This window comes from Salvelinus fontinalis, chromosome 37 (assembly GCF_029448725.1).
Source record: "Salvelinus fontinalis isolate EN_2023a chromosome 37, ASM2944872v1, whole genome shotgun sequence".
Classification (NCBI taxonomy): domain Eukaryota; kingdom Metazoa; phylum Chordata; class Actinopteri; order Salmoniformes; family Salmonidae; genus Salvelinus; species Salvelinus fontinalis.
Genome location: NC_074701.1, coordinates 21,612,958 through 21,636,582, shown reverse-complemented (window position 1 = coordinate 21,636,582; position 23,625 = coordinate 21,612,958). Strand labels below are relative to the sequence as shown.

At 44.4% G+C, this 23,625-nt stretch overlaps 1 protein-coding gene across 3 annotated transcripts in view; it reads left to right on the top strand.

Annotated features, from left to right (window-relative positions):
* Positions 1-20,540, top strand: part of LOC129836352 (phosphatidylcholine:ceramide cholinephosphotransferase 1-like) — a 54,034-nt gene extending 33,494 nt beyond the window's left edge. For all 3 annotated transcript variants that reach the window (XM_055902397.1, XM_055902400.1, XM_055902399.1), the window contains 5 exons: positions 10,485-11,348; positions 11,684-11,801; positions 13,010-13,163; positions 13,670-13,836; positions 13,947-20,540. In XM_055902397.1, the coding sequence (XP_055758372.1) occupies positions 10,735-11,348; positions 11,684-11,801; positions 13,010-13,163; positions 13,670-13,836; positions 13,947-14,123 (1,230 nt within the window). In that variant the 5' untranslated portion in view covers positions 10,485-10,734 and the 3' untranslated portion in view covers positions 14,124-20,540. The remainder of the gene's footprint in view (positions 1-10,484; positions 11,349-11,683; positions 11,802-13,009; positions 13,164-13,669; positions 13,837-13,946) is intronic.
* Positions 20,541-23,625: the final 3,085 nt, after the last annotated feature.

Here is a 23,625-nt window from a genome sequence, read left to right as displayed (position 1 = left end):
TTTAATAAAGATGGCTTATTTCCCAAAGCCTGCGTTTTGGTCTTCAGATCCCTCTCTCCTCACCTCATCCGAGGATGAGGAGAGCGTCATCCGTTACAGAATCACCCACCAACACGCTAAGACCAAGCGGCAAGGGAAAACGAAACGGAGTAAGGGACAGGAGAGAAAGGAGCAATGGACATGGGACGATGTTTTGAATGGAAAGGGTGTCTACACATGGGAGGAGATCCTAGCTGGTAGAGATCGCCTCCCATGGGAACAGCTGGAGGCACTGAGGAGAGCGGAGGCTACCGGAGAGAGGAACCGGAGCTATGAGGGAACGCGTCTGGCACGGAAGCCGAAAAAGCCCGTAAGTAATTCCCAAAAATTTCTTGGGGGGGGGGCTAGGAGATAGTGGGCCAAGGGCAGGTAGGAGACCTGCGCCCACTTCCCAGGCTTACCGTGGAGAGCGGGAGTACGGGCAGGCGCCGTGTTACGCAGTAGAGCGCACGGTGTCTCCTGTACGAGTGCATAGCCCGGTGCGGGTTATTCCACCTCCCCGCACTGGGAGGGCTAGATTGGGTATTGAGCCAGGTGTCATGAGGCCGGCTCAACGCGTCTGGTCTCCAGTGCGTCTCCTCGGGCCGGCATACATGGCACCGGCCTTACGCATGGTTTCTCCGGTTCGCCTACATAGGCCGGTGCGGGTTATTCCACCTCCCCGCACTGGTCGGGCAACCGGGAGCATTCAACCAGGTAAGGTTGGGCAGGCTCAATGCTCAAGAGTGCCAGTACGCCTCCACGGTCCGGTATTTCCGGCACCACCTCCCCGCCCCAGCCTAGTACCTACAGTGTATACACTACGCACTAGGCTACCAGTGCGTATCCTGAGCCCTGTTCCTCCTCCACGCACTCTCCCTGTAGTGCGTGTATCTAGCCCGGTGCCTCCAGTTCCGGCCCCACGCACTAAGCTACCAGTGCGTCTCCAGAGCCCTGAACCCACTGTATCTTCTCCCCCTACTAATCCTGATGTGCTTGTCCTCAGCCCGGTGTCACCAGTGCCGGTACCACGCATCAGGGATAGAGTAGGCTTTGAGAATACAGTGTGCCCTGTCCCTGCTCCCCGCACTAGTAGGAAGGTGCTTGTCATTAGCACGGTGCCTCCAGTTCCGGCACCACGCACCAGGTCTACAGTGTACCGTATCCGGCCAGAGCCATCCGTCTCCCCAGCGCCATCTGAGCCATCCGTCTCCCCAGCGCCATCTGAGCCATCCGTCTCCCCAGCGCCATCTGAGCCATCCGTCTGCCAGGAGCCTGCAAAGCCGCCCGTCTGCCATGAGCCTGCAAAGCCGCCCGTCTGCCATGAGCCTACAGAGCCGTCAGCCAGACAGGAGCCGCTAGAGCCGTCAGCCAGACAGGAGCCGCTAGAGCCGTCAGCCAGACAGGATCTGCCAGAGCCGCCAACCAGACAGGATCTGCCAGAGCCGCCAACCAGACAGGATCTGCCAGAGCCGCCAACCAGACAGGATCTGCCAGAGCCGCCAACCAGACAGGATCTGCCAGAGCCGCCAACCAGACAGGATCTGCCAGAGCCGCAAACCAGACAGGATCTGCCAGAGCCGCCAGCGAGCCATGAGCAGCCAGAGCCGTCAGAGCGCCATGAGCAGCCAGAGCCGTCAGAGCGCCATGAGCAGCCAGAGCCGTCAGAGCGCCATGAGCAGCCAGAGCCGTCAGAGCGCCATGAGCAGCCAGAGCCGTCAGAGCGCCATGAGCAGCCAGAGCCGTCAGCCTGCCATGAGCGTCGAGAGCCGTCAGCCTGCCATGAGCGTCGAGAGCCGTCAGCCTGCCATGAGCGTAGAGAGCCGTCAGCCTGCCATGAGCGTCGAGAGCCGTCAGCCAGCCATGAGCATCGAGATTCGTCAGTCAGCCATGAGCTGTCCTTCAGCCTGAAAAGGCTGGATACCCAGAACTGCCCATCAGTCCAGAGCTGTCTCTCTGTCCGGAGCTGCCTTTCAGTCCGGAGTTGCCCCTCTATCCTAATCTCCCTCTCTATCTTCATCTATCTCTATATTCTTATCTATCCCTCTATCTTGATTTATCTCTCTGTCCCGGTGTTATCCTTATTAAATATATTATTAAGAGAATTGTGTGGGGGAAAAAAGAGGGTGGACATTCTTGGAGGGAGGAAGTTAGGATGGATTATGGTGGGGTGGGAACCGCGCCCGGAGCCTGAGCCACCACCGTGGTTAGATGCCCACCCAGACCCTCCCCTAGACTTTGTGCTGGTGCGTCCGGAGTTCGCACCTTGTGGGGGGGGTACTGTCACGTTCCTGACCTATTTATGTTAGTTTTTGTGTGTTAGTTGGTCAGGACGTGAGGTTGGGTGGGCATTCTATGTTATCTGTTTCTATGTTGGTTTCGGTTTGCCTGGTATGGCTCTTGATTAGAGGCAGGTGGTTTGCGTTTGCCTCTAATTAAGAGTCATATTTAGGTAGGGCATTCTCACTGTTTGTTTGTGGGTGATTGTCTCCTGTGTCCGTATGTTATGTTCGTACCACATGGGACTGTAGCGTTTGTTTGTTTCGTTTCGTTTCGATGTCGTCCGTTTCCTGTACGTAAGTTTATGTTTAGTTATGTAAGTTTATGTTCAGGTTTCGTTCAACGTCGTTTTGTTATTTTGTAGTTGTGCAAGTGTTTGTTTCGTTTCGTGTTGCCATCTTTATCGTTGTTTAATAAAGATGGCTTATTTCCCAAAGCCTGCGTTTTGGTCTTCAGATCCCTCTCTCCTCACCTCATCCGAGGATGAGGAGAGCGTCACCCGTGACAGGATGGCAGAAATGTCAAGTTTTGTATCACTAGATTTGATTTATTACCTGATTTAAGGGTATACTGTGCATCTTTCATACGGTCTGGATGCCTTATATGGAATACTGTACAACAAAAGGAGTCTGTATTGAGATACCTATTTAGGCAATCCCTAGCTGCTGGGCTGCTCAGTCTTGCTCCTGGGGGTCTGACGTACTGTTGTCACTATGGCCTTGCTCTAACACACCTGAAACCAATAATGAATGTTTAACTAAGATCCTAAAGCTGAGTGGAGTGGAGTGGGGTGTGTTGGGTTGGGGCGCTGGACCCCTAGGGGCAGGATGGGACGATCCAGCTATATTGTGTGCAAGTAAAAATAGCTCTACAGTACTATTAGGCCTGTGATATGAATGACAGTGCCCTCTGTAATTATTGGGACAGTGAAGAATTGTTTCTTCTTTTGGTGCTATACTCCAAAAGTTTGGATTTGAAATCAAACAAGGACTATGAGGTTAAAGTTGGTCCCACATTCATAGCACGCAATAACTACATCAAGCTTGTGACTCTACACATTTGTTGGATGTATTTGCTGTTTGTTTTGGTTGCGTTTCAGATTATTTTGTGCCCAATAGAAATGAATGGTAAATAATGTTGTGTTGTTTTGAACCACTTTTATCGTAAATAATAATATAATATGTTTCCAAACACTTCTACATTAATGTGGATGCTATCATGATTACGGATCATCCTGAATGAATCGTGAATAATGATGAGTGAGAAAGTTACAGATGCACTGATATCATACCCACCATTACAAGGGTGGGAGGTGTATGCCTTATGATTAACGAGTCGTGGTGTGATCATAAAAACATACAGGAACTCAAGTCCTTTTGTTCACCTGACCTAGAATTCCTTACAATGAAATGCTGACCGCATTATCTACCAAGAGAATTCTCTTCGATTATAATCAGTCGTGTACACCCAACCCCCCCCCCCCCCCAAGCAGACACCTCGACGGCCAACATTTTTGGTTCATTGTGACTCTAACTTCTGCAACGCATACAAGCCCCCCCTCCGTCCTTTCGGTAAATCTGACCACGACTCTGTTTTGTTGCTCCCAGCCTTTAGACTTGTACTAAAACAGGAAATGCCCGTGCACAGGTCTGTTCAATGCTGGTCCGACCAATCTGAATCCACGCTTCAAGATTGCTTCGATCACGTGGACTGGGATATGTTCGAGATAGCGTCAAACAATAACATTGATGTATACACGGATTCGGTGAGGGAGTTTATTAGCAAGTGCATCGGTGATGTTGTACCCACGGCGACAATTAAAACCTTCCCTAACCAGAAACCGTGGATTGATGGCAGCATTCACGCAAAACTGAAAGCACGAACCACTGCTTTTTAATCAGGGCAAGGCGACCGGAAACATGACCGATTACAAACAGTGTAGCTATTCCCTCCGCAAGGCAATAAAACAAGCTAAGCGTCAGTATAGAGACAAAGTAGAGTCGCAATTCAACGGCTCAGACACAAGGTATGTGGCAGGATCTACAATCAATCACGGACTCCAAAAAGAAAACCAGCCCCGTCGCGGACCCAGATGTCTTGCTCCCAGACAAACTAAACAACTTCTTTGCTCGCCTTGAGGACAATGAGGACAATAACTCTGTGTTGTTGTCTGTTCACACTGCTATGCTTTATCTTGACCAGGTCACAGTTGTAAATGAGAACTTGTTCTCAACTAGCCTACCTGTATAATAAATAAAGGTGAAAAAAATAAATAAATGCATTGCCACCGACAATTCTATCCTGGACTTTCTGACGGGCCGCCCCCAGGTGGTGAGGGTGGGAAACAATCTCCACCCCGCTGATCCTCAACACTGGGGCCCCACAGGGGTGCGTTCTCAACCCTCTCCTCTACTCCCTGTTCACCCATGACTGCGTGGCCATGCACTCCTCCAACTCAATCATCAAGTTTACAGACGACACTACAGTGGTAGGCTTGATTACCAACAACGACGAGACGGCCTACAGGGAGGAGGTAAGCGCCCTCGGAGTGTGGTGTCAGGAAAATAACCTAACACTCAACGTCAACAAAACGAAGGAGATGATCGTGGACTTCAGGAAACAGCAGAGGGAGAACCCCCCCTATCCACATCGACGGGACAGTAGTGGAGAAGGTGGAAAGTTTTATGTTCCTCGGCGTACACATCACAGACAACCTGAAATGGTCCACCCACACAGACAGCGTGGTGAAGAAGGCAAGGCGCAACAGCGCCAGAAGGCATCACCGGGGGCAAACTACCTGCCCTCCAGGACACCTACACCACCCGATGTCACAGGAAGGCCAAAAAGATCATCAAGGACAACAACCACCCGAGCCACTGCCTGTTCACCCCGCTATCATCCAGAAGGTGAGGCCAGTACAGGTGCATCAAAACTGGGACCGAGAGACAGAAGCTGTTTTTCAGTCTCAAGGCTGTTAAACAGCCGTCACTGACATTGAGTGGCTGCTGCCAACATACTGACTCAAATCTCTAGCCACTTTAACAATAAAAAATTGGATGTAATAAATGTATCACTAGTCACTTTAAACAATGCCACTTTATATAATGTTTACATACCCTACATTACTCATCTCATATATATATTCTGTACTAGAGGTCGACCGATTAATCGGAATGGCCGATTTAATTAGGGCCGATTTCAAGTTTTCATAACAATCGGAAATCGGTATTTTTGGGCGCCGATTTGTCATTTTTATTTTTTTATTATAATTTTTTAAAAATATATATATTTTTAATACCTTTATTTAACTAGGCAAGTCAGTTAGGAACACATTCTTATTTTCAATGACGGCCTAGGAACGGTGGGTTAACTGCCTTGTTCAGGGGCAGAGGGGCAGAACGACAGATTTTCACCTTGTCAGCTCGGGGGATCCAATCTTGCAACCTTAGTTAACTAGTCCAAAGCAATAACGACCTGCCTCTCTCTCGTTGCACTCCACAAGGAAACTGCCTGTTACGCGAATGCAGTAAGCCAAGGTAAGTTGCTAGCTAGCATTAAACTTATCTTATAAAAAACAATCAATCATAACCACTAGTTAACTACACATGGTTGATGATATTACTAGATTTTATCTAGCGTGTCCTGCGTTGCATATAATCTGACTGAGCGTACAAGTATCTGACTGAGCGGTGGTAGGCAGAAGCAGGCGCGTAAACATTAATTCAAACAGCACTTTCGTGCGTTTTGCCAGCAGCTCTTCGTTGTGCGTCAAGCATTGCGCTGTTTATGACTTCAAGCCAATCAACTCCCAAGATGAGGCTGGTGTAACCGAAGTGAAATGGCTAGCTAGTTAGCGCACGTTAATAGCGTTTCAAACATCACTCGCTCTGAGCCTTCTAGTAGTTGTTCCCCTTGCACTGCATGGGTAACGCTGCTTCGATGGTGGCTGTTGTCATTGTGTTGCTGGTTCGAGCCCAGGGAGGAGCGAGGAGAGGGACGGAAGCTATACTGTTACACTTGCAATACTAAAGTGCCACATCCAATAGTCAAAGGTTAATGAAATACAAATGGTATAGAGGGAAATAGTCCTATAATTCCTATAATAACTACAACCTAAAACTTCTTACCTGGGAATATTGAAGACTCATGTTAAAAGGAACCACCACCTTTCATATGTTCTCATGTTCTGAGCAAGGAACTGAAACGTTAGCTTTCTTACATAGCACATATTGCACTTTTACTTTCTTCTCCACACTTTGTTTTTGCATTATTTAAACCAAATTGAACATGTTTCATTATTTACTTGAGGCTAAATTGATTTTATTGATGTATTATATTAAGTTAAAATAAGTGTTCATTTAGTGTTGTAATTGTCATTATTACAAATACCGATTTAAATCGGCTGTTTAAAAAAAAAAATGTATGGGCTTTTTTGGTCCTCCAATAATCGGTATCGGCGTTTAAAATTCATAATCGGTCGACCTCTATTCTGTACTCTATAGCATCTACTGCATCTTTCCTATGCCGTTCGACCATCGCTCATCCATATATTTATATGTACATATTCTTATTCATTCCTTTACACTTGTGTGTATAAGATAGTTGTTGTGGAATTGTTAGATTACTTGATAGATATTACTGCATGGTCAGAACTAGAAGCACAAGCATTTCGCTACACTTGCATTAACATCTGCTAACCATGTGTATGTGACCAATAAAATTTGATTTGATTTGAATAACAGGGGTGGTTAGAGGGGGGGGTATTGATATCTGTGCGTCAAACTTTCTCACTCATCATTATTCAGGATTATCCATAATCATGGTAGCGTCCACATTCATGTAGAAGTGTTTAGAAACATTATATTCTTATTTACAATAAAAGTGACCCCAAAAGGGTCATATTAGATTGTGTAGAAACGCAGGAAATTCTTTAGATGCCCAAAACATTCTGAGGGAGGACCACTAGACCATGCACCAGGTTGTCCCTCCACTTCTAAAACCAAAGTTGTACCCCCGAGTTGAATAGATTTGTGGTTTTCCCCTCGGCAGCATGGCTACATTCTGCTGTGGAATTATAACACTGACTGCCCTGTAAAATAATTCAAGGAGCAAAGGTCCACTGCACGCAGCTGACGGCAAATCTCTAATCTCTCTCTCGCTCTCTCGCTCTCTCGCTCTCTCTCTCTCTCGCTCTCTCTCGCTCTCTCTCGCTCTCTCTCGCTCTCTCTCGCTCTCTCTCTCTCTCACACACACACACTCCACCTCTGTGGGTTACCCTTTCCCCTACTTCAATCCTGTCGTGAGTTGCCTCTCACACTGAGTCAAAACAGGCTACAGCCAGCCATTACACAGAGCATTTTATAGCTATTCAAATCTGTCATTCATCGTGGTGGGCTAACCTGTTGTTATGGACATGTTGGAATGTTAAAATAAGTTGTACTTTTTGTTCATCAGAGTTGAAGCCTTGCCAGTTGTATTCATGAAAGCAGGCAGCTGGTGCCTATAGGCCTGTATCCCAGTCTGTAGGGTGGTTGGCTGAGGTAAGGGTTGAATGGTTCTGTTGGCTGCTTGCCCTGTGACTGGGGTGGGGCCCAGGCTGACAAGAGTACTGCTGAGCACTGACCCTCAGCCTGGATGATTTATGAGTTCCTCCCTGAGCCTCCAGAAACACAGCCTTGGCCTCCAGCTGAACCATGGACTCCCTGAAACATAAGCAGGGACACCCTGTGTCCATTGCTGTCAACACCGTTTATAAACACACGCCAGCCAGCAGATGTGGATTGTTGCAGTTTACACTACAGTGGATAAAGTGAGCTGTTGCTGTTGTGCTTTAAGTTAAAGTAATAGAGGCATACCGTTGAGTGGTGGTTACTACAGCTGGAAAAACAGGAAACCGAGAGTAGTGGGGTAATATTTACAATATGTGCATATTCTGCATACCTCACATGTGACCCGTAATAAGACTGCAATTAATATGTTAACAAAGTCTATTAAATAACCAAGCAATATTAATGTAGAAGTGTTTGGGGCGGCAGGAAGCCTAGTGGTTAGAGCGTTGGGCCAGTAACCGAAAGGTTGCTAGATCAAATCCTCGAGCTGACAAGGTCAAAATCTGTCATTCTGCCCCTGAACAAGGCACTGTTCCTAGGCCGTCATTGTAATTAAGAATTTGTTCTTAACGGACTTGCCTAGTTAAATAAAGGTTAAATAAAATAAAAATGATCTAACTCCATAAAGATTATTTAGCAATATGCAAGAGTCTATTAGTAAAAGTAATAGAAAGGTCTGAGAATTGTCTATATCAAAGGCAGATATTTAATACCATTGTAAAATTAACAATACATTATACAAGGCATAAAGCTTAAGTTACAAAGCATTAACAAGCATTTCAAGGCCTTATTCTGGGCATGATCACAGAGGGAGAAAGAGAAGTCATAGCCTTAAAGGCCAGGCTCCAAGAATCCCAGGGGCCGAGAGCAAAAGAAAGAGGGTATATCTCACCAGCGCAGGTCAGGATCAAAGGGAGGGTGACGATGCATCTGAGAACCCTTTTTATAACAGTTGTTTGGATTCAAAATCTGAGTTGTTGACCAACAGCATTACTGTTGAGTTAACCTCCAATTAGATATCAGACCTACAGGATGTAAAGACAACAGAACCTCTGCTACCCAGTGAGACAGAATGGGGGTGACACCATGCCCAAACCGGATGCGCGGGTGCGTCCGCCATCGTGCGCAAATTTATTTTGTCCCCCCACACCAAACGCGATCATGACACGCAGGTTGAAATATCAAAACAAAAAATCTTAACCAATTATATTATTTCAGGTTGAAAAGCTTCAAACGTTTATGGCAATTTAGCTAGCTAGCTTGCAGTTGCTAGCTAATTTGTCCTTTTTAGCTAGCTTGCTGTTGCTAGCTAATTTGTCCTGGGATAGAAATGTTGAGTTATTTTATCTGAAATGCACAAGGTCCTCTACTCTGACAATTAATCCACACATAAAACGGTCAACCAAATCTTTCTAGTCATCTCTCCTCATTCCAGGCTTTTTCTTCATTGAACTTTATATGGCAATTGGCATCTAACTTTCATAATAAGGTGTATTATCCCGACTGACCTCAGTTTCTTTCACATTTACATTTACATTTAAGTCATTTAGCAGACGCTCTTATCCAGAGCGACTTACAAATTGGTGCATTCACCTTATGACACCTTATGACTTTCAATCACCCACGTGGGTATAACCAATGAGGAGATGGCACTTGGGTATATGCTTCTATAAACCAATGAGGAGAAGGGATAGACAGGACTTGCACCGTGTTCAGCGTCACAAATAGAACTGACTTCTTCTATTTTAGCGCTTGGCAACGCAGATGCTCGTTGGCGCAATGATTGAATAACATGTATTTGTAGGTTTATTTTGCGCGAGCGGTGTGATCAGCATGTTAGAGGGAGAAGGCACGATTCCTAAAACCACACAAAGGAAATCCTAGCAGACAGGTTATAAGAATCACTTTGGGGGCTGGGTCGCCCAACAGTAGCAATCATATTGCTTGGTCTGTAATTTGTTCAGTGGGTTTAGGTGGTAACTGTCTAAAAGATGACTGACTTGGGTTAGTTTTAGGGGATACTGAAGCAAGTCCTGTCACTTCTGCTTATCAAAGTCTTTGATATATCAATATACTGTATCAAACTAGGGAGATTCCTAACCAGCAATATTGACCTTTCTTTTAGGGCTGTAATATACAGAATGTTGACAGTTTACAATGGGATCTCAATGTCATTGTCTGTTGTGGTTATACTGGTTTACTGGTAAATGGGTGTCAGGTACAATCATAGATATTTCTCAGTGGCTTGGTACATAAAAAGGCTAAAGCCACACAGGATGTGTGTCCTCTGAAAGGCATGTCTACTGTAGAGATCAAAGAAGGAAACGTGCTTCTATTGGGTTGTTCCTATGAGTGTTGCTGTCGTAAAAATAGCTTTTGAATGATGTGTGTAATTGATAGCATGTGTTCATCTGAAGGAAATAGAGCTTAACTGGTTTCAGTGTTGATTTCAGTGAGCTACCTGTGGTACTAAAGGCCATGTTACAAGCTAATTATCCTTTTCTATAATTCAACGATTGGTCACTGTCTGCTCTAGGTTGAATCTCAAGTCTCAGCCCTTTTTCTCTCTTTTCCCAGGAAAGAGGCATACGGGAACCCCATTGAAGTAATGAGGTGAAGAAGCACAAAGCAGGCTAAAGCAGCTGGCTACTAGCTACCTTCCATACTCTGCTAAGTCTGAGACTGGGTCCTCCGGGTGTCCCCATCCAATGCTCCTGAAACGCCATGAGCCACAGCTGGGGAGGATTTACTACTCCATAGACTGCCATATCTCCTGCAGCCTTTCCATCTCTGTCCTGGCCCCGTCCCCCCTTCCCCATTGGCGGTGATGAAGAAGGTGGGGCAGTGGTCGGCGGAGGATGTGTCCAATTGGCTGAGCGAGGAGGGGATGCAGGAGTACGGCGACTCCCTCCAGCAGGCGGACGGCCCCGCCCTGCTGCGGCTCACCCCGGATGACTTCCTGACCCCGCCCCTCTCACTGGTCTCCTCAGACACCGGGCGGCAGCTCTTGGAACGTCTGGAGACCCTACGGATCGAGCACCACATTGAGGAGCACCAAAAAAACGGCCACGCCAATGGCCATGGGAGGCTGCCCAATGGCACTGCCAAGCCCCTGCGGAAAGGCTCGCTGGGGCTTAATGGCTTCCGGAAGGAGATGGTCCAAATCCCCATCCCCATGTTGGAGGCTGAACGCTCTGGGTTCCCCCAGGAGTGGGGCAAGACAGGCGTAGCGTTCCTCTACGCAGTCTGCTGCTTTGTCACTACCACTGTGGTCATCTCGGTGGTCCATGAGAGGGTGCCTGCCAAGGAGCATAACCCACCGCTGCCCGATAAGTTCTTTGACATTTTTGACCGGGTGGAGTGGGCCTTCTCTATCTGCGAGATCAATGGCATGCTGCTGGTGAGTCTGTGGCTGCTGCAGTGGACCCTGCTCAAGTACAGGTGAGACAACAGTAGTGTGTGTGATAAGAGTAGACCACGGGGCAGTGTTTACCTGTTTAAATTGTAACCTTCAACTTTGAACTTATTTTTCTGGGATACCCAATGGCTACATTACAGGCTGACTAAATTGCAAACGTCTGCCAGATCTCACCACGCCTGGATATGCGTTTAACATATCAGCTAACCACATCATATGATATAGCAATCTGATGCTCGACTTGGCACTCAATGACGTGGCATGCAACCACAGGTTGCTGCAATGCAACGTCTGCAATGTAGTCAGCCTGGAATGTGAACGTAGATAACTAACCAATAATCTGTATCTCTGTGTCCAGATCAATAATCATCCGTCGGTTCTTCTTCATTGTGGGTACCCTCTACCTGTACAGATGTGTCACCATGTACATAACCACTCTGCCTGTTCCAGGGATGCACTTCCAATGCTCTCCAAAGGTTTGTTTCCTTACAAATCCAACCAACAGTAGGCTGTCAGTTGCAAACACTCACTGTGACCTACCAGCGCCCACATCTATTTCCATCAATTATGTGTCATTGCTGCAATAGTATTCTGATTCTCTGGGCTATTCTTGCATATAAACATTACAGTTGGATCTTAAAAACAACACCCCCTAAAGACAAACTCAACAGAAAGAGATCTAGACCTTGTTTTCAGTTTAATGCCCCCAGTCCTCTTCACGGGACATTGATCACATGAAAAAGATAAAAACGATTATGTTGCATGTGTACAACTTAAAATAGCTATTTTTTAAACTGCTTGAGTGCTCATCAGGCATGAGTTTCCTTTCATTGTTTTCACTTCTCACATCCTAACCCTGTGACTAAAGAGCCAGATGAGGTCAAGTTATACTGAGGTAGCATGTGGTTTAAGTGTGACTCATCTTAATACTATATAGTTCTCTATTGAAACTCTTTTGAAGTATCGAAGAATGGAAGTCACAAAATAGTAGCTCCTCCCACCACAGAACAAAGCGGTGGGTGGGAGTTCAGTGTATAGAAACGTTCCCACTCCCTCTGTTGCCCAAGGCCTTTGGGAGGGATGTGTATTGTTCCCTCGTTCCGCCCTCCAACTTTCCTCCCCTCCTCCACTCTATTCCCCTCCCAGCAACAAATGGAGGTCTTTTTATGTACTGTCATGCCCTGGGCCTGGTTTCCTGTTCTAAACCTCTATCTGAATTGGGACAAGCTGTCCTCCATCACAGAGACCATCTATGAAGTGGCTTCCTCTCTCTCTCTCTGTGTGTGTGTGTGTGTGTGTGTGTGTGGTGTGTGGTGTGTGGTGTGTGGTGTGTGTGTGGTGTGTGGTGTGTGTGTGTGTGCGCGTTCTTATTTGTGTGTACATGTTTATTTGTGTGGGTCTGTGCACAATAGACATTTACTTGTGTGCACATACCTGTGTGTGTGTGTATACTACACTGTGTGTACATAGCACATGCGTGCCTGCAATGTAGTGTTGGTTGAGTCACATGCTGTACCTGATCCACAAAGTTTGTCTTCTGTGTTCCCTATTTGAGTTAAAATGTAGCATACATAATGGAGAACAAAAAAGTTAAGAGGGACATGTGACATGTGACTAGCTGACTGGACATTGTTGAATGATTGACATGTCAAATTGACACATAACGGTATGTGTGTCGTTGCAGCTATTTGGGAACTGGGAGGTTCAGATGAGGAGGATCATAAAGCTGATCGCCGGCGGAGGCCTGTCAATCACCGGCTCCCACACCATGTGTGGAGACTACCTGTACAGCGGCCATACAGTCATTCTAACGCTATCATATCTCTTTATCAAAGAGTGTAAGTATTACATAGGTTAGCGTTAGCATGGTTGTGTCTATCTCTTTATCAAAGGGTAAAAGTAGGCTACAGGTTTACCGTCATGCTAACACCATCACTTTACTCTATCATTATAAGCTTAGCACTTCTGTCCTTTCACTTTTTCTCTGTTCTCTTCTCTTTCACAATCTGAGATTACCAGTTGGCTGTTTTCCACTGCTCATACAAAAGGTTTTAGAATTGCAGTAAAGGTTTACCCAAGCAATAGAGAGATAAGCCGACTTCTTGTGTAAATTCTGTGTTAACAGTGGTGTCACATGATGTTGAACTGTACTGTTGTGACGTTAGCCATGTCTTTTATGCTGCAGTGACATCTAGTGGATGGTTGTGGAAGTCTGGTTTGAAAGACTACATAGTTTGTTCCAAAGCAATGTGTTAGGTAAATGCATTTCATTGTTGATTATTGAAACAAAATAATGTCTCTCTGTATATTCCATTAACCCTTCCCTGTCTCTCTCTGTTGTCAGATTCCCCTAAGAGGTTTTGGTGGTACCACTGGTTCTGCTGGACTCTGAGTGCAGTAGGCATCTTCTGCATCCTGCTGGCCCATGACCACTATACTGTGGACGTGGTGGTGGCTTATTTCATCACAACACGTCTCTTCTGGTGGTACCACACCATGGCCAACCAGCAGGTGGGGAGCCAACACGCCGGTCTCCATTATCTGATGTTAAATGTAGCTTATTTTAGCTTAAGTGGCATTATTCTACTTGTATTTATTTTCTCTGTTGTGTTTTCATTCAGGCGCTGAAAGAGACGTCCCAGAGTAACCCATTCTCCAGAGTCTGGTGGTTTCGACTGTTCCAGTACTTTGAGGGAAACGTCAAGGGCATTGTCCCTCGAAATTATCAGCTGCCGTGTTCATGGCGATCGTCTCCGTGGAGCCATGGGGTAAAGTACAGCAAAGTGGACACCCAGTGACCCAGGTCACGTGAGGGGTGGGAGCTGAGCGAGAGACCTCCTGAAGTTGTGATCATCTGAAGGAGATGGTGTTGCCAAGCCAGTGCTGTTCCCTTGACTTGTTGGGCTCATATTAGAAAAATCCCAGTTCCTGCTAGCACTGTGACCATAGTCTTACTTTAGCACTACAAATAATTGTATTTTGGGAAAGGTTTTTGAAAACTTAGCACACTACTTTGATCATCTATTTTTTGCTTGGGACACTGCAATGTTTCGTTGTCGACAGCAGATCTGGTTAATATTTAAATATTACATTTCAATTATTTTAGTTTTTTTTATTTTGACCATGGCTGTAACAAGTAGTTTAGACTCTTTTTCTCTGCAAATAATTTGAGAAATTCTGGTCCGATAAGGTCTACCAAGTGCAAATCATGTCACTGAAATGTTTATTTGATAACCAAAATTCCATATGTTGTCTGGGGGAGTTTTAGATGCAAAACATTTTTTTATTTTTTAACAAATTACTTTTTTGTCAACTACAACATGGCAATGGTGCAAAAAAAAAGTTTTTTTCTAACAATTTCAACTTTATTTTTCAAAACAAATAATGTCCCCAAAAATATTTTTAGATTTTTACCTTTTTCAAGATTGAATGGTGAAAGCAGAAGAATCTGTGGTATTTAGAATTGTTCCAGTGCCTTCCTTAGCTTGACTGGACTATGTGTCTGTGTTCCTATGCCTCGCCCGTGTCTGTCTGACTGCCCACAAGGTCAGCATGAAGCGGTTCCAAATGATCGTTCAAGTCCTGTTCTCATGAATGTAAGAATAATAATGCCAGCCTTATATGGTAATTAGTCTTCCCAAAACCAAAAACAGTGAGACGAGTGAAATGTCCTGTCAATTTATTTATGTTTTCATATATAATATTTTTTTCCATAGCAGGTGATGTTATAGCAGTTAATGAAGGACCGTTAAGTTGTTTGGTTATGTCCTAATCATTTACTTAGCCAGTCTTGACCGTGTTCTAATCTTGTTCCAATCCTATTCTAACCATGTCCTTGCAAGATGGTCCCAGAGGGTTTTCAGTCCTCTAACATGTCATTAAGACTTTAAAGCTGATTGACTTGCTAATAATCTTGTATCAAAGGTTAGTTGCTAACTTTGAAAGAATGATGAAAACCAGGAAACCCTCTGGACCTCAAGGACTGTACTGGAGTTGTGCAGCACACCTACAAGTCTTTGTAAGAGATACTGAATCCCTATTTCGTCAAACAGTGTTCTCGATACAGACCCAGAAAATACATCTTACTGGCTGTTGTAGACTTGGCCAATAGAGCAGTGTGTTCCTGAATGCAGCCTGCCAGAATGTCTTACTGATAAATAAGGCCGGAAGGACACCAGTATCACAATATTTCTTCCATTGCAAAATGAAAACCCGAAGCAGGCTAACTATTTGGTCCTTTTAAAAACCTACTGTATGTTAAATATCGTTTGCTATAGCTCCCAAGTGGCGCAGCGGTCTAAGGCACTGCATCTCAGTGCTAGAGGCGTCACTACAGACACCCTGGTTCGAATCCAGGCTGTATCACTACCGGCCGTGATTGAGTCCCATAGGGCGGCCCACAATTGGCCCAGCGTCGTCTGTGTTTGGCTGGAGTAGGCCGTCATTGTAAATAAGAATTTGTTCATAACTGACCTGCCTAGTTAAATAAAGATTAAATAAATAAATAAATAGCTTGGAAAAATAATTAAATGTGACTATAGATGACATCATAATGATGTTTGTTTCTGACATTAGAACTGTTTTCCTAAAGAAGTTAATCCCGCTTCGTGCTTTGTTTCCCTGCCACGATAATGACGAGTATCTTGATACTGGTATCGTCCTGGCCCTACTGATAAAGACAAGCTTCTTGTGATTATTTATCTGTCTTATTGACATACATGTTGATCTTAATGCAGTTCAGTGATGATATGCCATCTTTGAACTTTGTCAAATGTATAGGGCTTTTCAATGTTGTCTTGTTTAAAAACAGAAGTTTGAGGCAAAGTGTATTGGTACTGTCCTGAATTACATTGGCTGGCAAGTTTGCAATGCCAAAAATACTTCAGTCACAACTACCTACTAAAGAAGATGACAAATTGTACAAAGCCAATGGGGTTATCAAGTGGGCGAGGGGGCCAAATGCACAGTACTGGGGATCTAATGTACGGACAAATCCACACCAGACAACGTACTGATTACCATGAATGTGAAAATGGTCTCTAATGATCCTCGATACACTTGTGCATTAAAATGATTTGTGTTACCATTCCAACAGCACATGTTTTCTCCTGAAGTAGAGCTGGTTCGAGTAAGAAATGACCTCAGTTCAGCTGTCTGACTGGAGAGACTGAACTGATAATAACATGGCACTTTCTGTTATGAAAATGCAGCATGGCCCAGTTAAATAGAACTGAATGGTGAGACAGGACAGGTTAATATAATGGACTTCAATTGTATTTATTCTTTAAAAAGAGGTCTAGCCTCTAATCATTGTTGTACATTTTTACGTCATGTTTTTTTGTGTCCTAAAGAGTAGAAGTACTAAATCGATAATGATGACATAATTTGAATGCTGAATTGATGTGCTATTTCTTCTAATGCTGAATGTTTTGACAAATGTAATTTTGCCTCTTTAGCTTGGGAAGGAGGCAGCGGTGGTTGTCCTCTAAAGAAAAGGTTGGGATACCTTCGTTCAAGGGGTATAAGGTCGTATGTGTATGGCTATATTAAAAGTACATCAACTGTAATGAGTTTAGCATGTACCCATGTGACAGACCCAATGCTGTTCTCATTGACAGCTTCGGCTATGTCAAAAATGTATGAATGTGAATGGCAGATCAGATGTCTCTATATAGGCTTATTGATGTAAACCTCTCTAAAGCCATCTACAGCTGTAACATGAGAGGAGTTTGGGGATATTCCCCTTGAGCCCCTTCAATCCAGACATTTCTCTCTTAAAAAGGAAGCCAGTAGTGGTGGAATGTTTGAACCATTTCTGAAATACTTCAATGTTTGATGCACGCACATTAAGGGCCATATTTTGACTTGAAGTGCACATGCCTAACTTAAACCGGGCAGTGAAAGTCGGAATATATGCCTTGATAAATATATATACAGTACCAGTCAAAAGTTTGGACACCTACTCATTCAAGGGTTTTTCTTTATTTGTACTATTTTCTACATTGTAGAATAATAGTGAAGACATCAAAACTATGAAATAACACATGGAATCATGTAGTAACCAAAAAAGTGTTCAACAAATCAAAATATATTTTATATTTGAGATTCTTCAAAGTAGCCACCCTTTGCCTTGATGACAGCTTTGCACACTCATGGCATTCTCTCAACCAGCTTTGAGGTAGTCACCTGGAATGCATTTCAATGAACAGGTGTGCCTTGTTAGAAGTTAATTTGTGGATTTTTTTTCCTTAATGCATTTGAGCCAATCAATTGTGTTGTGACAAGGTAGGAATGGTATACAGAAGATAGCCATATTCCATATTATGGCAAGAACAGCTCAAATAAGCAAAGAGAAATGACAGTCCATCATTACTTTTAAGACATGAAGGTCAGTCAATCTGGAAAATGTCAAGAACTTTGAAAGTTTCTTCAAGTGCAGTCACAAAAACCATCAAGCGCTATGATGCAACTGACTCAAGAGGACCGCCACAGGAAAGGAAGCCCCAGAGTTACCTCTGCTGCAGAGGATAAGTTCATTCGAGTTACCATCCTCAGCAATTCCAGCCCAAATAAATGCTTCAGAGTTCAAGTAACACACATTTCAACATCAACTGTTCAGAGGAGCTTGCCTGAATTAAATTTTTTACAAATTTTTTCGCCTTTATTTGACCAGGTAGGCTAGTTGACAACTGTGACCTGGCCAAGATAAAGCAAAGCAGTGCGACACAAACAACAACACAGAGTTACACATGGAATAAACAAGCGTACAGTCAATAACACAATAAAAATAAAAATGTCTATACAGTATGTGCAAATGGCGTGAGGAGTAAAGGCAATAAATAGGCCATTATAGCGCAGTTATTACAATTTAGCAAATTAACACTGGAGTGGTAGATGTGCAGATGATGATGTGCAAGTAGAAATACTGGTGTGCAAAAGAGCAGAAAAGTAAATAAAAACAATATGGGGATGAGGTAGGTAGATCAGATGGGCAATGTACAGCTGCAGCGATCGGTTAGGTGCTTAGATAGCTGATGTTTAAAGTTAGTGAGGGAAATATAAGTCTCCAGCTTCAGCGATTTTTGCAATTCGTTCCAGTCATTGGCAGCAGAGAACTGGAAGGAAAGGCGGCCAAAGTAGGTGTTGGCTTTGGGGAAGACCAGTGAGATATACCCGCTGGAGCGTGTGCTACGGGTGGGTGTTATTTGTGACCAGTGAGCTGAGATAAGGCGGAGCTTTACCTAGCATAGACTTATAGATGACCTGGAGCCACTGGGTCTGGCGACGAATAGGTAGAGCATATAGATCGCAGTGGTGGGTGGTATATGGGGCTTTGGTGACAAAACGGATGGCACTGTGATAGACTGCATCCAGTTTGCTGAGTAGAGTGTTGGAGGCTATTTTGTTAATGACAACGCCGAAGTCGGGGATCGGTAGGATAGTCAGTTTTACGAGGGTATGTTTGGCAGCGTGAGTAAAGGAGGCTTTGTTGCAAAATAGGAAGCCGATTCTAGATTTTATTTTAGATTGGAGATGTTTAATATGAGTCTGGAAGGAGAGTTTACAGTCTAGCCAGACACCTAGGTATTTGTAGTTGTCCACATATTCTAAGTCAGAACCGTCCAGAGTAGTGATGCTAGTCAGGCTTGGCGTGTGCGGGCAGCAAACGGTTGAAAAGCATGCATTTAGTTTTACTAGCGTTTAAGAGCAGTTGGAGAGCACGGAAGGAGTGTTGTATGGCATTGAAGCTCGTTTGGAGGTTTGTTAACACAGTGTCCAAAGAAGGGCCAGATGTATACAGAATGGTGTCGTCTGCGTAGAGGTGGATCAGGGAATCACCCCGAAGCAAGAGCGACATCGTTGATATATACAGAGAAAAGAGTCGGCCCGAGAATTTAACCCTGTGGTACCCCCATAGAGACTGCCGGAGGTCCGGACAACATGCCCTCTGATTTGACACACTGAACTCTGTCTGAGAAGTAGTTGTTGTACCAGGCGAGGCAGTCATTTGAGAAACCAAGGCTGTTGAGTCTGTCGATAAGAATGCTGTGATTGACAGAGTAGAAAGCCTTGGCCATGTCGATGAAGACGGCTGCACAGTACTGTCTTTTATCGATGACGGTTATGATATCGTTTAGTACCTTGAGCGTGGCTGAGGTGCACCCGTGACCAGCTCGGAAACTGGAAACCAGGCCTTCGTGGTTGACTTGCTGCAAAGAAACCATTACTAAAGGGCACCAATAAGAAGAACAGACTTCCTTGGCCAAGAAACACAAGCAATGGACATTAGACCGGTGGAAATATGTCCTTTGGTCTGATGAGTCCAAATTTTTGATTTTTGGTTCCAAAAATACAGATCTCCGCATGTATAGTTCCCACCGTGAAGCATGGAGGAGGAGGTGTGGGGGTGCATTGCTGGTGACACTGTCTGTGATTAATTTAGAATTCAAGGCACACTTAACCAGCATGGCTACCACAGCATTCTGCAGCGATACGCCATCCCATCTGGTTTGTGCTTAGGCTGTGTTAGGGCTAACACCTCCAGGCTGTTTTAGGGCTATTTGACCAAGAAGGAGTGTGATAGAGTGCTGCATTCGATGACCTGGCCTCCACAATCACACGACCTCAAACCAACGGAGATGGTTTGGGATGAGTTGGACCGCAGAGTGAAGGAAAAGCAGTCAACAAGTGCTCAGCATATGTGGGAACTCCTTCAAGACTGTTGGAAAATAATTTTCAAGTGAAGCTGGTTGAGAGAATGCCAAGTGTGCAAAGCTGTCATCAAGGCAAAGGGTGGCTACTTTGAAGAATCTCAAATATAAAATATATTTTTATTTGTTTAACACTTTTATGGTTACTACATGATTCCATATGTGTTATTTCAGAGTTTTGATGTCTTCACTATTATTCCACAATGTAGAAAAAAGTCAAAATAAACAAAAACCTTTGAATGAGTACTGTATATAACAAATTGTTTGTCTCCTGGCCATAGTTTGGGAGATAAGTTAGTCCATGGTTGCAAACTAAGCTGGAAAAACATTTTTATTTTAGAATACTGACCGCTAACGTAATTATGTATGTTTAATTTGTGTGAATCAACAATACAATTTTTCATGTGTTTTTTTGTGTATATCAGATGGCTGTAAGCTATGATAAATGAATAGGACAGAGAATTATATCTGGGAGGCTTTCAAATAAAACAATTTATCATTCAGCATTCTAGCAGTGTCCTCTGTTCATGATTGGAAGCTGTGGCCAGATGGAACCCAAGATTATTGTGGTCTTATGTCCCACCCGGACGAAGAATGGTGTAGCACAGAGGTTCATAAACATTTTCACTCTGGGGCCCCCTTCCAGCATTGGGGAACGGTGTAACACAGAGGATCATCCCCCCTTGTGTGCGTATACACCACATCTAGTTCTATAGGCACAGGCACTGTTCATGACACAAACTGTTCACACCCCTCTTGTTGGCAAGGAGAACATTTTGCAGGTTTTAATCTTATTTCCTGCAATTCTATACATTTTGCCATGTCTATTGTGCATGCATTCATGTGATATTTGAGTGACTCAAACATTACAACCAGATCTTTGGGATAAAAAAAACGAGCAAAAAATTGTTAGCTGACATCGGCTAGTTGATCTGGACATTTCTTAGAAATTATAAATAGTTCTCCTTTAATAAGGTATGCAATAACATGACAAGAGGAAAAACGGATGACTCACTACCCAAATTCAAAATTGCATCTTGTGCAATCTACTATTACAATTTTCAAGAGTAATTTGTGTCTTGTTGATGGTTGTAGAAAACACTGTCAGACACTGCTCCAGTATCTCCTGTAAGTGTGGTTTACATTGTTTTCATGTTCATCAAACCGTTTAGTGACCACTCGAGCCCTGAGGATGAGGGCATTGTCATTCTATTAGGGCATGGCCATGGTAGTCAAATAATGCCTGCTTTCAGTATACTTTGTATCCCTAGTTTACTCAAGTGTTTCCATTGTTTTTGCAGTTACCTGTATGTGCCCTAAATGTAGGTGCCCTACATTCTCGTTGATGGGGAGTTTGCATAACCTCCAGTGTATTTCTAATGACGTGTGAAAAGCTGGAGAACCCTGAAGTTTTATTCACTGGATGAAAGAAGCTGCAGATTATATTTATCTCAAGTGCTGGGTCCTCGGCTCACTCAACTATTTCCGGTCAGTCTGGAGAGATGGTGCTGGCCAGCCAAGCCTGACTCCCACACGCTACTACACAGTCTTCAATAATTAGGCCAGAGTGATCATGGTCTCTGGGAGTCTTGGAGAGTGAATCTACTTTAGAATGAAGGCTTGCACATTCACTCTTCTGTGTGTGCTCTATTTACTATGAACCCTATCATTAAGTTTGGGGCCCTGGGTCTGAACCCCGTCCTGTGCAACTGGGTCCTGGACTTCCTGACGGGCCACCCCCACGAGGTGAAGGTAGGAAACAACACCTCCACTTTGCTGATCCTCAACACAGGGGCCCCACAAGGGTGCGTGCTCAGCCCCTCCTGTACTCCATGTTCACCCATGACTACGTGGCCAAGCACGCCTCCAACTCAATCATCATGTTTGCAGACGACACAACAGTAGTAGGCCTGAATACCAACAATGACGAGACAGCCTACAGGTAGGAGGTGAGTGCCCTGGTGGAGTAATACCAGGAAAATAAACCTCTCCCTCAACGTCAACAAAATGAAGGAGCTGATTGTGAACTTCAGGTTACAGCAGAGGGCGCACACCTCTATCCACATCGACAGGACCGTAGTGGAGCAGGTGGAAAGCTTGAAGTTCCTCGGCGTACACATCACTGACAATCTGAAATGGTCCACACAGACAGTGTGGACAGCGCCTCTTCAACCTCAGGAGGCTGAAGAAATTCGGCTTGGCCCCTAAGACCCTCCCAAAATTTTTACAGATGCACAATTGTGAGAATCCTGTAGGGCTGTATCACAGCCTGGTACGGCAACTGCACATCCCGCAACCGCAAGGCTCTCCAGAGGGAGGTACGGTCTTCCCAACGCATCACCGGGGGCAAACAGCCTGCCCTCCAGAACACCTACAGCACCGAATGTCACAGGAAGGCCAAAAAGATTATCAAGGACATCAACCACCCGAGCCACTGCCTGTTCACCCCGCTATCAACCAGAAGGGGAGGTCAGTACAAGTGCATCAAAGCTGGGACAGCGTGACTGAAAAACAGCTTCTATCTCAAGGCCATCAGACTGTTCAAAAGCCATCACTATCCGGCTACTACCCGGTTACTCAAACCTGCACCTTAGAGGTTGCTGCTCTATATACATAGACATGGAATCAACTGTCACTTTAGTAATGGAACACTAATCACTTTAATAATGTTTACATACTGCTTTACTCATTTCATATGTATATATTGTATTCTGTTCTACTGTATTTTAATCAATGCCACACCGACATTGCTCATCCTAATATTTATATATTTCTTAATTACATTATTTTACTTTTAGATTGGTTTGTATTGTTATGAATTGTTATATAGTACTGCACTGTTGGAGCTAGAAACACAAGCATTTTGCTACATCCGCAATAAAATCTGCTAAATATGTGTATGTCACTAAAACGATTTGATTTGATTTGATATAAGCTGAGCTATAGAGAGAAACTGTCCACAAGGACATTGTGTCTTTTCTGGCATGGGGCACTTTGCAGAATGGGTCAGTCTGTCCTCCAATCTGGCCACTCTACTGTCCACTGTCATCACGTCTTCTACCAACATTTGACCATCCCAAGGCTATGCTGTATACACTCATAGTTGCAAATCATCTTGAATAATACAAAGATTACTGAAAAGTGCTCTGTTACACAGTGCTACAATCACATTATGATCAACGTGTCACAAATTAACTACTGGTGTGTACAATTAAATGACCAGAACCTGACCCTGTCTGATAATATCATGGCCAGAATAAACCAATACTAAAACAGCCTAGATGAAGCCATTACACTGTGATGTCAGCTCTGCCGTTCCTTTCACCAAGATGCTGCCAAGGCAAACAACACCCTGCTGGAGGAGTTCACAAAGCCATTCTATTTCAAGTAGTAGTGCATTCTCAAGACATAATACCAAACTTAGTCTGGGAGCACGTTCTTGGAGAGCAAATGGAGAACGAGATTTATTTATGGATGACTGGAAAGAAGGTATCATGGGAAAAAAAGGATTTGTGGGTCCAAACCTCCATGGGGATACTTTAGTGACCATCTGCACTGTGTTCTTATTCTTTTACTGTATGTGTCTCTA